The 17,897-nt window shown below is 37.6% G+C and overlaps 1 protein-coding gene across 2 annotated transcripts; it reads right to left on the minus strand.

Moving 5' to 3' along the window:
* Positions 1-379: 379 nt before the first annotated feature.
* ogfrl1 (opioid growth factor receptor-like 1) lies at positions 380-16,157 on the minus strand. Of its 2 annotated transcripts, XM_079634577.1 has the most exons (8): positions 15,682-16,157; positions 13,844-13,930; positions 13,568-13,646; positions 10,806-10,838; positions 10,245-10,323; positions 6,806-6,872; positions 6,248-6,393; positions 380-4,573 (listed from the first exon to the last, which is right to left on the minus strand). In XM_079634577.1, exons 1-8 carry the CDS (start codon positions 15,874-15,876, stop codon positions 4,075-4,077), a joined length of 1,185 nt encoding a protein of 394 aa, XP_079490703.1. In that variant the 5' UTR covers positions 15,877-16,157; the 3' UTR covers positions 380-4,074. The 2 variants fall into 2 exon arrangements, with proteins under 2 accessions (XP_079490703.1, XP_079490704.1); XM_079634578.1 differs by lacking the exon at positions 10,806-10,838 and having other exon boundaries at positions 15,682-16,156.
* Between the last annotated feature and the right edge of the window lie 1,740 nt (positions 16,158-17,897).

Genomic DNA, 17,897 nt, shown 5'->3' on the forward strand with positions numbered 1-17,897 from the left:
TTCTGAAAAAAAAGAAGAAAAAAAACGGTTTCCACAAAACATTGAGCAGCACAGGTGTTGATATATTGATACTAATAAGAAATGTTTCTGGAGCAGCAAATCAGCATATTAGAATGATTTCTGAAGGTTCATGTGAGATTCGAGTAACTGCTGAAAATTCAGCTTTGCCATCACAGGAATAAATTGCATTACAAAATATATATATATAAATATTATAGTAATAATATTGCTGTTTTTTACTGTATTTTTGTATAAATTTACTGTATAAATGCCGCCTTTGTGAGCAAAAAACAAAGAAAAATGTTTATTTTAAAAATATTTAAAAAATCTTACCGACAACAAACTTTAAATAGTTTTTTTTATATACGTCCGTCCTTATAGTTGAAAAGATCACCTATATACGTTTGCTGAATGATTACCATACACATACCATCATATTTATATGACTTTCACAATATTACCATGGTACATGTCTCTAAAAACATGGCATAATCATGGTCATATTTTGTTTGCGATATAACATGAGCATGTTCTACCAACTGGTAGTCAAAGAAAGCCACAGGAGAAGATGTGCAGGAGTGCACCAGGAGAGGCGGGCCAGGTTTGTGTCTGACAGCTCTCTGACTGAAGAGCTGGCAGGTAAAGTCACACTCACAGGTGTACGTCAGGAAAACCGCTCCCACACACTGACAGTTTGACAAGCAACAGCAAGGCTCAAGCTGATTACAGCAAACATGGTCTCCTTAAGCCCACACGGGACCAGGCTGCCTGAACAGACCATATGGTAGGCCCACCGCTCTTCTGTGCTTTTATCACAGTTTTAACTGTGTTCCCTGACTTAAAAATCCTCTCAACCGAGCGGTATGGATTATGGGGACAGAGTGATATTCAACTTGTCCTCTGTCAAAGACACAACACACTGGGCTGCTTTATCTTAAGCTGAGAGATTGTTTTGAAATGACATATGTAAGCGATGACCTTCAGTTGCAAAACAAACCCAAATAGGAACCCAAAAGCTGTCTCGTATAACTCCGAGGTTCATTTTATGGCCAGCCAAGTATTTTACTCTGCTAATTACACTGCTCCTTAACAAATAAAAATATTTCAAATTATATTATTCTAGTTTTAATTGTATAGTATATGTAATTATAAATGGTATTAACACATAATGCTGTGATTGACTAATCAGAATTCCAAGGTACTGTTTATTTATTCAGCATTTTTTATCACAAAGAACTGTTTCATATGTGCATTTATCTTCTTAAAGTTGATAAATATATATTTGAAAAGTCATTATAATAACATACCCATTTCTCCTCTGACAACTGGCCCCATAGTTTAATTCAGTTGAGTTGAATTGAATTAAATGTACAGTAATAGCAGCCAAGTTTGCAAAACATCAAAATTCATTAGCCACATTTACACTCACACACTTACAATTCGTCAAAGATCTGCACTTTATTATACAGTAGGCCACAATATAAACGTCACACTTCCTTTGATAACAAATTATCTCTTCCCAACAGTTAAACCACTCATAGTGCCTTACATTAGGCCAGTCAAACTGTTTCCAACGATTATGGCACAAGAAACACTAAAATGTGGATTCAACAGTCTTTTAGACCGAGATGGACAAAGAGAAGATGGCTATTTGTTTCCCAGTCACTAGCTATGTCTGAAACTGAAGTCTCGTTGCTTGACTTAAAGGCAATGTTTTTGTATAAAAGTAGCCTGTCTCCTTAAAAAAAATGGTTTCAGACTGGCTTCCAAAGCATTATAACTTCACAACTAAAAACCAAGAACAATTTCAAGTGAACTTAAGAGATAAGCAAGCAAATATGTAATACTTATTTCTTAGTAGAAGTTGAAAAATACATTTATGAACAAATTTAATTATTTCAATCTCCCCATTAGATGTCTATTTTTCTTTTCACCAACTGCCATACCACATGCATTTCTGCATTCAAAAAATGACCAGATGAAGGCATCTTTTAGACACAAGCCTTATCTGTACATTTGGAATGAGACTCTCACACATTCAGAGAGACGGGGTTTAATGAACCCCAGGGTACGAACTGAGTTAGACGGCAAACAGAAAAGTGTGCTCAATCCAAATATTGACTGAGGGAAAGAGGCTGCGAGAAAAACAAGAAGAGGACAGAGAGCCTTCATCGTTTAATGAAAAAGAAAGGAAGATGAACTTCAGCCACTATTACGGAAGAAAGGGGTCTTTCCTGAAAAGGTTCACTTCTTTTTTGTGTGCCGGTAGAAACTAAAACGGGCAGAACTTCCTAACAGATTCTCACACACACACACACACTCTCACACACACACACACACACACGCCTGTGCTGTGGAGGTATGGCTAGACCTCTGGGTACACTCTGAAACAGCAGTGACACACATACAGTAACATACACACTTGATCCATTAATATCTGCTTTAAAAATGTTGGCTATTTGTATTCTATGTGGATAGTGACCATCAATAGCCTTGCCCCTGATTGTCCACACATAAACACTAAGTGTGATGAGAGAAAGGCAGCATACACTCTCACACAGAGGATACGGTAGGTGATATGCTCCATCACTTTGAGTAGTTTTGAGTTAGGCTGCACTAAATGAAAAAGCAACGTTTTTGCTGTATAATATTACACTACCATTATCTTTCAAACTGCCGTCGAGATTACTATCATCATTTAATTTGTGGCTGTCATAAAAACCTGTTTTAGAGAAAATGACTTCTAAAGATACCAGTTTCTGTCAGAAATAGTAAGTTCATTCTTATAATTTAGACAATAACAGGCTAAGTTCAAATATAACGTTTATTTATAATAGTGTGCAGTGCATATAAACTATCATTTTACTTTTCCAGCCAGCAAACGCTATGGCCACTGAATGGCTTTCCTGAGGTAAATGTAACGTTACCATGTTCGCAAGCTGTTTTGTTGACGTCTTTCCGCCATTGAAACTCTTCTTCACCGATTACATGAGAAATGATACATTTTAGTAAGTTGTAGGCCTACTTTATTTTTAAATAGACCTTTGGAAGTCCATTCATGTTTATTTTGTGCTTTAACTAGTTGTAGGAATAGAATATCGGATTAAAATAAAAGAATAAAACACTCACAGTAGCCTATATTAATTTTGACAACTAACTTACGCGAATATATTTAAACTGTGTTCATGCAGACCTTTTGCAATGCCCATTACTCCAATCTGCGATCTGTCACACCACGCTCATTTAATGCCGTCAAAAGAGAATTTATCTTTTCAAGTTTCATAAAAAATTACATACTTTGATAGATTATACTTTGTTTAATCAAAAAAACATAAAATTTAAGTTCGTTTTGCGTAGCCTATCGTTTTTCCACACACGGCACACTACTTCAGACTCAAAATGATAGAGCGCGACACATGCTGTAACAAACGGAAGAAGAGGCACTTTATATTGCAAGACGTTTTTGAGAAAACTGGATTAAAGTATCACACGTACCTATAAAACATGGAAGATCAATTACCTGAAAATTCCTGCAAGTATATTCACACTGACTACACATTATTATGATCTGTTGCAAGGAGCTACGAGTATCCATAACAAGAAACTTCAGCAAGCTCTAAACACAGAAAAGACACGTCTGTCTGAGAGTCGGCCTTGTGATTAGCATATAAAGCCTATTCTCAAAGCCTGTAGATTAAGATAATATTCTCTCACAGGGGAAGACTGAATACACAAAAAGTGCAATATTTCACACAATGTGCTCAGGTAGCACTTATATATATATAGCCTATATATATACTAACACTCGTACATGTGCTAAGAACTCTCCAGAGGGCTGAGAGTAAGAATTACAGCAGAGAAATTCATCCGCTAACACTTTGAAAAGTATTCAGAGTTAAGAAAAAACACTTCGTATTAAAAAAAAAAAAAAAAAAAGTCAAACAGTCAAGTTGTTCACAAAACAAGTCTCTAAAAGGCAATAGTATGGAATAATATTGCTGTGCCATTCCTTTGCCTAACTTGAAGCTCAGCTTAGGCTACTTGAGCATTCCCAGAATCCCTCTCTTTGTATTCTTACAGAGGAATGGTCTCAATATATTCTTCTAGATCTACCCTCCCCCTGCACTCCTGCAGGATGACCTTGGACCCTTTTGCTGTTTTCCACTCTCCATTCTTCCTCTTGTCCGTGTCCTCCGCCTCCCTCTCAAAATGATTTCTGCCCTCCCTAGGTGACCTGGCTTTGCCCGCACTCCTCTCCACCGCCTCGGTTTTTCCCACTCTTGTCCCTGTGGACCCAGAGGCCGGAATGCGTTTCTTCCTGGGTGGCCCCCAGATGAAGTTCTCGGGCGGGTGGTAGTGGCGCTGGGCGAAGCGAAGCAGGGCGCGTCTCTGAGCGTGGTGCCGCAGTGTGTAGACAAAGTATTCCAGTGCGCTGTGACGCATGTTGGGTAATGTGCCCTCCACCAGTGCCTCCTCCAAAAGCAGACGCACCAGGGGCAGCTTGAAGCTTTCAAAGCCCAGCTCACCAAGGCTTTTCAGAATGCGAGTGATACGCAAGTAGTTGTGCTGTGACCTGGAAAGACAAGAGGTCATCATAGTACAAAAAATACGTTTAACACAATGTTCAACATTTCCTATAAAGTAAAGTTGGTTGTTGACAAAAGAGAACATTTTATTTTTGGTCATTGGAGTTAGTCAGGAATAGTGGAAAAGAGTCCAAGCATATTAAGAGGGTCGTTCACACAGAATGAGACCATTGCTATCACGTCTTGCTTCTTTTGCAGTGTTTTGCAAAAAAAATCTAAAAATGCGGACCTCAAGCTGAAAAAGATAGCATTTTTTTCCATTTCACTGACCTACGTCTCAAGTTTTTAACCCGCAAAAACATGTTCTGTGTGAATGGTCCCTATTTCTGCAATAAAACCATATTTACTAAATATATTTTCTAAAAACAAAGGCTGGTCTGTTGGAGGGTTGTCTTGGGTGCTTAAGTAACCATTAAACAAAAGGCTCAATACAATATAATAAAATATTTACTTATGTGATCTAGTTTTAAGTATTAAGAAACCTCCATATTATATACACTTTACAAATTAATTTAAAGGACACAGTACCAATTAACTAATACTGAAATTTGGCTAATCTATGACTACACTGTAAACTTTGGTTTCACTTTATTTTGATGGTCCCTTTAATACATTATGTTGACTATAAGTAACATTAATACTTCTCATGTAGTAGAAGTAGGTGCAGAGTTAGTAGAGTATTAGTAGACTGGTAGGGTTGAGTTAGAATCAATTGACATGCACTTGCAAAGTTACTTATAGTTAGTAGATTGTCTGTTGGAGGACCATCACAATAAAGAGTTGGCAGATATTAAGCAGGGAGTCTACTAATACTCTAATGAAAGTTAGTTGACATGTAGTTGCAAAGTACAGGCAGATTTTTTTAACTTGTTTGAAGTAAAAAAGATTCAAATAAGTTAAAACATCTGACAGTGCAGTATATCCAAACACAATTACATTTAAATGACATTACTTGAATACAGGCCTAAATATATTATGCAGTGTTGCTTAAGTAAATTGATCTGAAATGGATTGCTTTAAAAAAAATAAAAACTCATTAAGGAGTCATTTTTGTCCAGTGTAAGATAATAAACTCAGCGTTCTCAAAATGATAGCTTTTGGTACAGGCCCATTCACACTGCAGACAAAGTTCATCAAGCGGTGCCTCTCTGTAATGTAATATGTGTCCTCTATGGCACAGTCCTGGGGCAATGACACACAGACAGATACGCACAGTCATCTATGTCTACCACTCAGCGCGCTGCACTGCGGATTTTCTTTCGCTCCCTCCTTGCTTATCATGTGTTCATCAAACTCATTTTCAACTCTCCTTTCCAACTGTCTCTACATTTCTTTCCCCGCTCACATTCACCATCTCTCAAATGTAAAAGTTTTTGTATCCTATTCAGTTCTTCTCTTATCCTCCTCTGTACGTCTGACCCATTTCTCGGGCCCATGCATGAGATGGTCACATGACGGTACAGTCAGGGTCATGACCAAAATTGTGTTTCAGGGATTGGAGACTAAGGATGCTAACTCCCTGGACTGAAGCATGCTAAATATGGCAGGAGACAGGAGACTAAGATTAGGGAACTGGTGCAAGTGGAGTAGAACAAAGATCAGAGGAAAGGAATTATAGAGTAAAAAGGACTTAAAAACAGCAAACCGAAAATACAACTCACTCATTCAGGTGCTGGAAGCGATCCTGCCAATTTGGGGCCCGAGCCACATTCCCATTTTTATCCAGGAGTTTGATTCCAAAGAAATCCAACATGATCGTATATGCTAGGAGGAAGCGTCTCTTGGCTTCTCGAGTGCTTTGGAATTCCTGTTGACATCAAAAAGTCACTCTGTAAAAGGTGATCTGCACAATGACTGCAGCAGGTTATTTAAGGGCAAATAAAAAAAGAGGCAGGATGACACTAAAACACAACGTGCCACTGCCTGAAACCTATTTTTAAATGTTCTGACACCTTTGACTAGATGATAACACACTATTAAAAATAAAGGTTCCAATTAGAACCAAAGGATTTTACAGCTTAATATATTAGGATATAAAAAATAAAAAATAAACATTTTATTCTCTAGTTGTTTATTCTATGTACCAGAACTTTAAAGTACTTCAAATTGTATATCTTAAACTATATCTAAAATAACTTTTTTTTAAGAGTTGGCAATATGGTTATCTGGTTTAAACATCCAAAAAAAAATGTCTTTGTTCTTTGACTTTAGAAACATACCTTTATCTCATCCTGAGTGAGTTCTTGAGCATAAAAATTCAGGCCCTGTTCTCTGAGTGGGAAGAGCCTGTAACAGCAGTCAAGAAACAGGTTAGGATCTACCTCAGATCCTAAGAATTAATCATCATTTCATGAGTTCCTTTGCCCATATAATCTTTAAGCTAAGAAGGTTAAGCGTATTTGGCTTGCTGTTCGCAGTCGAGGGGCTCGAGGAAGCAGCTTCAACTCGAGCTTAGATAAACATCTGCAAACATTTTTGGTATTATAGGAAACATTTTGATTAATTTCGAGTAAGTAAAAGAAATATATTAAATATAAACTGTAGGCATTTATCCATAGAGACTTACATTTCATTGAAGGTGTACAGTACATTTTACCCTGGGAATTGAACCCATGACCTTGACGTTGCTGCTATGCTCTACTGTTTGAACTACAGGAATATAGTTCAAGTTATTTGATCTTGAACTTGAATATAGTCAACTAAAATTTCATTGTATTAGCCTACATCATATATTAGCTTTATATCAACCATACAAAGTTCCCTAGATATCAGTATTGGCACTGACCAAATCAAACCCATATCAAGGAAAAAGAAAGAGAAAAAGGACACACACAGACACAAAAATGCCATAAAGGGTAAATTTATCTCTGTCAGCAGTTTGATCCTACATCTTACTGGCTACTAGCGAAGGACAACCCGCAAACCTCGGCACATCTTGCTTTTCCCTTCTTCTCTTCAGCCTCCCTTGTTTCTTTTCTCTCTCTCTGAAGCCATGAAGTCCTGGCCGGATGTTTGCTATATCAGTTAAGCTTTCGCTAAGTGTTGCCAAATCTTCTAGAGAAAAAGTGACCTGGCCTGAAAAAACAGGCCAGGCTGGTGGGGTTTACGCACATAATAATAATAATAATAATTTGTTAAATTTATATAGCGCTTTTCTGGGTACTCAAATCGCTTTAGAGGTGAATCTCCTCAACCACCACCAATGTGCAGCATCCACCTGGATGATGCGATGGCAGACATATTGCGCCAGAACGCCCACCACACACCAGCTTACTGGTGGAGAGGAGACAGAGTAATGAAGACAATCAGTATATATTGGGATGATGGACCATGATGATGGACAGAGGCCAGTGGGCAGATTTGGCCAGGATGCTGGGGTTAAACCCCTACTCTTTTTTCAGAAGAACATCCTGGGATTTTTTATGACCACAGAGAGGCAGGACCTCGGTTTAACGTCCCATCCGAAGGACGGATGACACATAACGCAGTCTGCACAGGGAACCATTTTTAAGGGATTTAGTTCATGTTTTCTATTATGTTCTCTCAAAAACATTGATTGTTTTTATTCTTTAACCCTCTGTTGCTCTTCACGTGTCGGTCAAAAAAAATTTTGGGGGGGTTTATGGTAATATTATTTACAAAAAAAGAGCCTACCCACGATTACCCAAATCTATAAGCGACTTCTTAAAAAAAAAAAACAAGGCCAAATATGCATATAATAAGCAGAATTGGCAACTCTGCTTTCAGTCATCTCATCTTTATTTACTCAAAGAGGCAAAATGCTAGCAACCTGTCTGCTTACAATCACTCACCGTTTATGTGTTTTTACATTCGCTAATTGATATTATGCAAATAGCCCTGCAAGCATACAGAGTGTGAAAAAATTAGTAGGGGGGAAAGAGAGAAGCTAATCACTTTTTCCTCGGCAGGAGGGAGCGCCGAGGTACGATTGGCAGCATATGCGCGAAGCCTGATTTTAGAACCGTGTTGTTATTTCACGCGGGCTCGGGGCATCATGTCCTCCCCCTCTTCCTCACCCTCACAGCACAGACAAGAACGAAGAGGAGCTTTAGCTATGAGAGTGTGTGAGATGTAACGACACCCAGCTGAGAGCTTTACAAGAGCACATGATGTACTGTAGAACCACTGTTCAACCTTCATACGACCTTCAAAGTTAGCTGAAAATCACCTTGTGGGCAGATTCTAATTCATTACTGTTTACATCTTTCTTCATTACTGTCATAGGTATTGTATAATATTTATTTTTAAAATGAATTAGAAGATGAAAAATAAGATGACTAATAGGATGACATGAAACAAAAAAGCAAATGACATGACGTCAATTTGAAGGCTAATTTTAGCAGATTTTTGACTGATTAGAATAAGGTCTGTGGTTAACTTTACTTGAGATGCATGAATTCATAACACACATTTATACCTCGTGTGAATACTGAATCTGTTGTGTGCTTTGAAAATATTGCTAATATCAGCAGTTGATCAAGAACATGCTTGTGGTAAGTAACTTAAATCATTATTTAGCAAAAAAATATATTTTTAAGCCCATATTGATTAAAAAATTGTTGAAAAGTCTCTTTTACTCCGCAAATGCTAATTCTCTTCCAGGTTTTAGGACTACAAACTGAACAGCTTTCTTTAAAGATCTGATAAGGCCAAAAGTAAGCAATTTGTGTTGTTTGGCCAACAGAAGCATAAGGCGAATGCAGGCACGTATTGTCCTTCAAAAAATCCCACATTAGACCTTATCTTATGCACAAACAGCACTTTGAATAAGATTAATTTCCTCTTTTTCCTCAATGATATATATCATCATCAAAATCCAAAAGAGATGTTGGGTATTTCTCTGATACCAACAGCTTTAAAAGACAAATATGAAACATGCATTTTCATGTCTCAATATATCCGAAGCTATGATGCACCCGAGCAGCTGGATGCTGTTTCACTAAAGTGCTTGCAAGATGTTTAATTAATCATGCTTGATTTAATCTCAGATTCTTAGATAAGCTTACATACATTCCTTTCTATAATGTGGGTTGCACTTTTCTTCTGCCATTAATATGAAACCTTTATCGTTTGCCTCTTCAATGTTGGGAAAATGGACCATTTAATCAGAAAATGCCCTCAAGTCATAGACATTCCCCAAAGCTTCTTCAGTAACTAAAGAGATGATGTCAGCCAAAGCGGCCCATGAATATTTAAGCAACTTTAAACATTAAAGAAACGTTTTATCCAATGTAGTCCTAAGGCCATCCTTTGTCCCCAAAGAGGATGTTACTGACCCCTTGACCTGCAGATACCACAATTGTGCCGATTTTGTCTTTATCACGGCCTTTGTCCGCTTTCATGCTTTTGTTTGCTTTTGCCTTGATCTACAGGATTTGCATCTAAAGAAGATGAACTTCATTATAAATAGATGGTAAAGAAAAACATATCTAATCCCCCTCCAAAAATCCCTCATGCATATATCAGCGTGTAACTTTCTCTGTTCTTTCAACAAGCAATAATAATAATTTAATAATAAGTGTCTGGCCAATAACAATTTGTGAAGTCTAATAATAAGTCATTAAGCCTTATTAAGCAACTACTGACTATGCACTTTATTGCTCATCAAGAAGCTTGAATATTGATGAAATGTCTTACCACTGAATGTATGTATGATTGTGCTCTAGTTTTTCATAGTCTCCCCTCCATTTAGTGAGGATTTCTTCAATATAAATACCTGGGGGGACAGAGAGAAAAATAATAAATCATCACAACGGGCCAAGCTCAGAATTAGTCACTTAAAACTCCAATAAAGAGACTGTTCACCCAAAAATTTGGCATTTTTTCTAATGCCTATGACTTTATTTCTTCCATGGGAAATCAAAGATCAAACTGTGAATAATGCCCTGGTAATTATTTTTCATGCAGACAGTCCCAAAAAGAATGCAAAAGTGTCTTATCTGTAGTCCATAAGAGTTTTTCAATGAGCATTCCACAATTTAAGTCGTTATTGATTTGTCTTCTCTTCCAACAAGCTCTTAACTTGATAATTACTGGAACCTTGATCATTTAAGCTGTACAAAGAAGTGATGTGAACAAATCATTCAGATCTATTTTATGAACGTTGTGAAAAAGGATTCATTCTCATGTCAGACATCACTTGTTCTCTAATGAACACATTAACATGCTAATGAGAAAATTCTGTCATCATTTACTCACCACTTGTTCCAAACCTGCTTGACTTTCTTTCTTCTGTGGAACACAAAAGAAGGTATTTTGAAGAATGTTGGTGACCATTTTATGGAGAAAAAACCTTTTGACATATCAACATATCTTCTTTTAATGTTCCACAGAAATAAAGGAAGTCAAAGCTTATATCAGCTTAGGTTTTTATGACATGAGGGTGAGTAAATGATGACAGAATTTTCATTTTGGGGTGAACTATCACTTTAAGAAGACACACAGGACTGTGTGTTGTTTCAGAGTGTAAATAGAGGTGTAGGTCATCTGTGACATGGAAACACTGAAATCTCTGGGGACAAAGAGAACGACATGTTCTGTGTGTGTGTGTGTGTGTGTGTGTGTGTGTGTGTGTGTGTGTGTGTGTGTGTGTGTGTGTGTGTGTGTGTGTGTGTGTGTGTGTGTGTGTGTGTCCTCCATAAACAGCAGTGAAGCAGTTGCTGCCTGCCATTAAATGCTTGCACAACAGATTCAGTTAATTCTCAAACATGCCCACAATAACCAATCAATGGCTCCTCTGAGATGTCTTCACTGTCTGCCTGCCTAAAGTGGCCCGCAGGGAAAACATTCAGCTAATGAAGCACTCCAGAACCCATGTTCTTCCTTCACACCAGCTGGCATGTGTATTCAGTCGTAAAAACTGCTTTATGTTTGTCTAGGTACAAATATTCTTGCAGTATGTAATTCATGTCTTTGTGTATTGTAATATTCTTGTGTTGGCAGATATTGTACGTGGGACTGACAACACTTTTTGCCTTTAGCAAAATCTCTTTTTAGACCGCCACATTTAATCCACAGCAATTTTCAGAACATGTCCAGTGCAACATGGACATATTGCAATAATATAACCAAGCAATAGTTCAACCAAAATTTTTAATTCAGTCATTCACTCACCCAGACCTCATGTTGTTCAAAACCATGGATACAGAAAACAGAAGGATACGCTTTTCTGTAAATAATGCCAGGTCATATTTACCACGGCTAAGAAGATCCAATATGGCAGTATTAAAATATTTTTTAAAAAAATCAATAATCAGCTAAAAAGTGGATTATGTACATTCTTAAATTTATTTTTAAAACTTTCATTAATATTACACAGAAAAAATAATAGCACACAAATTTGGAAGAAATAAATAATGACTTACATGAATTAATTTTCATTTTCTGGCTAAACTACTCCTTGAAGTGTTATAATAATCATGGGTAAAATGTTTTTTTAAGAAGACCTTTCTAGAACAAGGATCGTTTGTGTGAACCATGGTTTGAATCTTGCTGAATTACCAGCCCAGATCATTATTTGCACCAATGCTTCTTTTCCTTAAGTGGCTGCTTGTTATTACAGCGAAAAAATTTCCCCAAGTAACAATTAAGGCACAGTCTCATTATGAGAATCAAGGGACTTCCAGAGAGGAAGTTCCTTTAATATAATGGTGATTTAAAAACCATAAAGCAAATTTGTTTGGCAAACATTTTGAACACCATACAATGCTGTCATGGACAGAATAGCAATAATATTAGTTCATTATTAAAGAATACAGAAAAGAGACTTGCTCATGTGAAAAGAAAATCCCTCCACTATGGTACAATGCAGTCCACATTTAGAGCATATCACTCCGGACACATTCAGTGGATGAAGTAAAATGCAAACATGTGAAGGAATTGTAAGAAACATACCACTTTATTGCCAAAAGTATTGGGACACCCCTCCAAAACATTGAATTCAGGTGTTCCAATCACTTCGATGGCCACAGTTGTATAAAAGCACATAGGCACGCAGAGTGCTACAAACATTTCTGAAAGAAGGGGCCGCTCTCAGGAGATTGCCACCTGTGCAATAAGGCCATTTGTGAAATTTCCTCACTACTAAATAAAATATTCCACAGTCATCTGTTAGTGGTATTATCACAAAGTGGAAGCAATTGGGAACAACAGCAACTCAGCCACGAAGTGGTAGGCCACGTAAAATCACAGAGCGGGGTCAGCGCATGCTGAGGCGCACAGTGTGCAGAAGTCGCAAACTTTCTGTCAATAGCTACAGACCTCTAAACTTTGTGTAGCCTTCAGATTAGCTCAAGAACAGTGCGTAGAGAGCTTCATGGAATGGGTTTCCATGGCCGAGCAGCTGCATCTGAGCCTTACATCACCAAGTGCAATGCAAAGCGTCGGATGCAGTGGTGTAAAGCCCGCCGTCACTGGACTCTAGAGCAGTGGAGACGTGTTCTCTGAAGTGACTTATCACGCTTCTCTGTCTGGCAATCCAATGGAGAGTCTGGGTTTGTCGGCTGCCAGGAGAACGGAACTTGCCTGACTGTATTTGTCAAGTGCAAAGTTTGGTGGAGGGGGGATTATGGTGTGGGGTTGTTTTGTGTGGAGGAACTTGACTGGCCTGCACGGAGTCCTGACCTCAACCCGATAGAACACCTGCTCGTGCTCGTCCAACATCAGTGTCTGACCTCACAAATGCGCTTCTAGAAGAATGGTCAAAAATTCCCATAAACACACTCCTAAACCTTGTGGAAAGCCCTCCCAGAAGAGTTGAAGCTGTTATAGCTACAAAGCCAACTCAATATTAAACCCTACAGATTAAGAATGGAATGTCATTAAAGTTCATGTGCATGTAAAGGCAGATGTCCCAAAACTTTTGGCAATATAGTGTAAGTGATGGCCTGCTTTTCAGTCCAGATCCCATTGTACAGTCTTATGCTTCTTTCATTAAAACATATAAGCAAACACACACTCACCATCCGGCACCAGGGGGATCTTATTCAGATAGAATCTCAGATTGCGATATTCATTCGGCTGACGAGGCTCCTTGTAGTTCTGAGCAACAAAATTCCCAAATAAAACCAAGACGAAAAGATACAGTGAGAGAGCAAAAAAACTAAAACAATTTTACATCTAGTCTCAACAATTTTTTCTTCTGACCATATGGTAATATTTACTGGAAACATATTAAAAGATGATCGGACTCCGAGCTCTGCATGAGAAATCTAAAGAGAGTAGATGTAACTCTTTACCGGATAACTGTGGCGATACTTGTACAAGTCCTTTGCAGCATAAAAGCTCCTCTTCATCCTAGTGGAAGACTCCATTATGTCACCAAACTGTGTGAGAGGAAGAGAGCGAGAGGAATGGAATGGTTACATAGGCAGTGAAAGAGAGTATGAATGACTTCACTCATCAGCATCTGAGCTACATTGTCACTGCTCTTCCCCACTGGGATGCAAATGCTTCTAGACGGGAGAGAGGAGCTCCATTTTGTAGACTACTGTATGTACTTTTTTCTAACTAATTCATGACCATTTTTAGCTCTCAGCCTCTTGTAATGTTGAAACACTGAACATCTTTACGGTTGAGTGAAAGCACAGCACAGAAGGCTTGCACTCTACACACAACATGAAGCTGTTTGCTTGTTGGGACCAATGACATACTGAAATGCCTGTGAAGCTTATTAATTAATAACATTATATTCACTTACATAAATGCTTTAAATAATGGTCTTTGATGCCGGGTTTTAAAAAACTATTACGGTGTGTGTGAAAAGCTCTTATCAAAATCTTAGTTTCAAATGAATAAAAATCCAATTTCCTTCTTCTGCTGACAGGAAATTCAAGAGAGCAAATTTCCCTTGAGGAAATAGGTCACATTGAACAGGTCACAGTCTCAGTGGCCTTAAAATCCAGAAATTTTGAGAGCACATGAGCCATTTTAAAAACAAATGACTTCTAACCAGGGCAAAGATTTTAGCCACCCTCCCAATTTTAACCGTTCTAAGAAAAGTTAACAGACACAACTTCTTCCCTTTTTCTGGTTAATTTCAATCAATTTGGCATTTCATATTATCTCATGTATATACCATACATCTGCATTATTTTTCATCTACTACTACTCCCCCCAGAAATTAATTCTGGAACAAGAAAAAATGTAGGGAGGGACTTCAGTCCATCAGGAATTGATTGGATCGTTGGATCGTTTTGGTTTGCTAATGCTGTGATGTCATGTGAGTGACAGGTTGTCCACCCTTGTGCCACTTTGTTGGTGCAAGAGAGAGGGGAAGTTATTTTGAGTAAATATCATGAAGGCACATTCATTTTAAAAACGATTAAATTAATGCTGTGCATGGAAAAATCATAACAAATACTGCAATATTGCATAAAATAAGAATTATCCATTTTGATTTCATGGCGACTTCAAGTTTTTTTAGGAGAAAATTACAAGGGGTCACCACTGTACCCCATGATAGAGGAAAGTATGTATGAGGAACTAAATCTGAAAAAATGTTCAACTGTTTTGGTAAAATTTGATTACCCTAATACATTTGACAAAATTGTATTAAATTTTGCATAAATAGCCTAGACCAAAATCCTAAAATGCCAAAAGTAAAAGGTCATAACTGGTTCTTCAAATATAGGTCAAATTTGTGGGACACTTTTAAAATAGTTGTTATTACAATATAATGTTGTTTTATTGTGTTAACATTACCATAATTACTAATGTTACAAAGCCAACGTCCGATTAGGCTACTAAAATTAGTGATTTAATTGTCCTACCGGGACAATAATGACACGACAAATGTCCATCACAACTCCAACTATTTTGGATATACATCTGTTCGGAATTTTGCCAATATTTTACTCTAAATGTACAATTTTCAGTGTAGCGTTGCGTTGTGTTCTTTACGGCAGCACATGCCTAATTTTAGAATAACTATAATGTTAATGGTAATAGGTTGACAAACCAATTATCAGGCTACTCCACACTGTCATACGCGTGCAATTCCTACAGATGCGACTAATGACCGGTTTCCGTGGTTGCCCTTTGTTATATTTTAGTGCTCGTGAATGATGAGAGGCACCTGCGGTGGTCCGTGATCCAGCTGTTCGGCTCCTCTGACGGCATCCGCCGGGCTCACAGACTCGGAGATGCCGCTGTCCTCCTCCTCTCCTCCCGGCTGATGCTCGTCGCTCTCCGAATCCGTTTCCCACGTCGAGTCGCATTCTTCCACTGTGCTCGGCTCCTTATATCTCCAGCTGCCCGTCAGATTGCCCATTTAAACCCTGTCCTCCGTGCCTACATAGTTAAAAGTCCTCTTTCGGCACAGGATCGAGCTTTAATATGATGTAGAGCTGCCGTTCGGGTCGCTTTTATGTGACTAATGGGGGGATTTCCAGCGCTCTGATGAGAACACACCCCCTTCTGCCCAGAGATCAGCACGAGATGATGATGAGGAAGAAGATGATGTGCTCGCAGTGGGGTTTAAGTTGTAACAATACATCAATATGGATCGATACATCGACCAAAAGACTAACGATATACGATGTATCGTTGCAACGTGTCAAAAAATCGATACATAGGGTAAGTCGGTGTAAGATGCTCATTGATAGATTGGGAGAAAATTCTGATTAATCAACTGTCCAGTAGTGGACCTTGTGCATAAATGGCTATATTTCAGCTACAATTCATACTACTACTGTGTGTGTGTGTGTGTGTGTGTTTTTTGTGTGTTTTTTTTTTTACTGTAAATAAATGTATTTATGTAATTAGAATGTAATTTGCATGAATATCAAAAAAGTAGTGTTATTACATAATATATGTGACTTGTAATGCAGTGCTTTAAAGTGATTCTGAAAGTAAAAAGTAATCTGCTTACGTAATGCACATTACTTTTAATGCGTTACTTTACTCGTAACATTAAAAAGTAATCTGATTGCGTAATGCACGTTACTTGTAACACATTACTTTACTCGTAACATCAAAAAAGTAATCTGATTGCATTATGCACATTACTTGTAATGCGTTACCCCCAACACTGCTCATTTCAGATGAGATTGAAAACACCTGATCGCTAGGTTTTCTCAGAGGAGAGCTATGTTAGAAATGTGTCCATCTTGAACATAATCAGAATGATCCGCTAATAAGGGCAAATTGACAACCTCAAATTGGCATCTGAGTTGGGTTTCCACAGTTGTCCCTTGACAGGCTGTAGAGATCTCTGATGGAATCACATCCTCATGTTCTGATATCAAAGATATGCGACGGTCAACTTGTATAAAGTTCGATTGCCTTATTATATTTTTTTGTATATATTTTATAGTTATCAGATGATTTTATATAATTTTATTGATTGGTTTGTTAAATACACACAATATTGCTGTGTTATTACTGTATTGTTTAATACAGTATCTCTTCCGTTTAAACCATAAACGCATGCTGAAAATCTCTTTGAAAAATGTTTAAAATAAAATACCATTTCAAATCTTGTTTTTCATGCCCTAAGAGCAATAAAACACATAAGAAAAAAAATCCTGACTGAGGTTATCCTAATTCATGCATGAAAGGGATAAAAACAGTAATATTGTTACATGAGTGCTCTTGATCTCCTCTTCACTGATTTTGTGATTTTTGTATTGCGAACTTCATTTCCCAGTGTCCTTTGCCTGTGCTCTTGAGTGTTGTGATAACATTCAGCGGTGTCTTATCTTGTTAATGTTTCCCTATAAGCCCTTGTGTTTCCTGTTCTTTGTCTGGTCTTTTCCTTTGTAGGATGTTGTTGCTGACTCTCAGTTCTGCTCCCTGTTCATCTGGATTTTCTTGTATTTGGTTGTTTTGTTTATTTGCTATTATTCTATAAAATTTTCTCTGCACTTGGATCCTGCCTTCTCTTGTCCCTGAGAGCTTGACGTAACAAATAGTTACTGTTAAAATGTTTCAGCTGCCATTATTCCTCAGTGTCACATGATCCTTCAGAAATCATTCTAATATACTGATTAGGTGCTAAAAAAAATGTCTTATTATTTTCAATGTTGAAGTTGTGGAGTTTTTAGGATTATTTGAAGAAAAGAAAGAACAGCCTTCATTTGAAATAGGAATCTTTTATAACATTAAACATCTTTATCGTCTGTTTTAATCAATTCCATGCATCCTTGCTAAATAAAACGATGAATTTCATTAAAAAAAAGCTTACTGACTTAAACCTTTTTAACGGTAGATGGTATAATACAAATGAAGAAGCATCTATTGAAACTATAGCTACTCAAATAAGTGATGCATTATTTTAAGTTTGTCATTATA

The sequence above is a fragment of the Phoxinus phoxinus genome (genome assembly GCF_949152265.1).
Source record: "Phoxinus phoxinus genome assembly, chromosome: 14".
Classification (NCBI taxonomy): domain Eukaryota; kingdom Metazoa; phylum Chordata; class Actinopteri; order Cypriniformes; family Leuciscidae; genus Phoxinus; species Phoxinus phoxinus.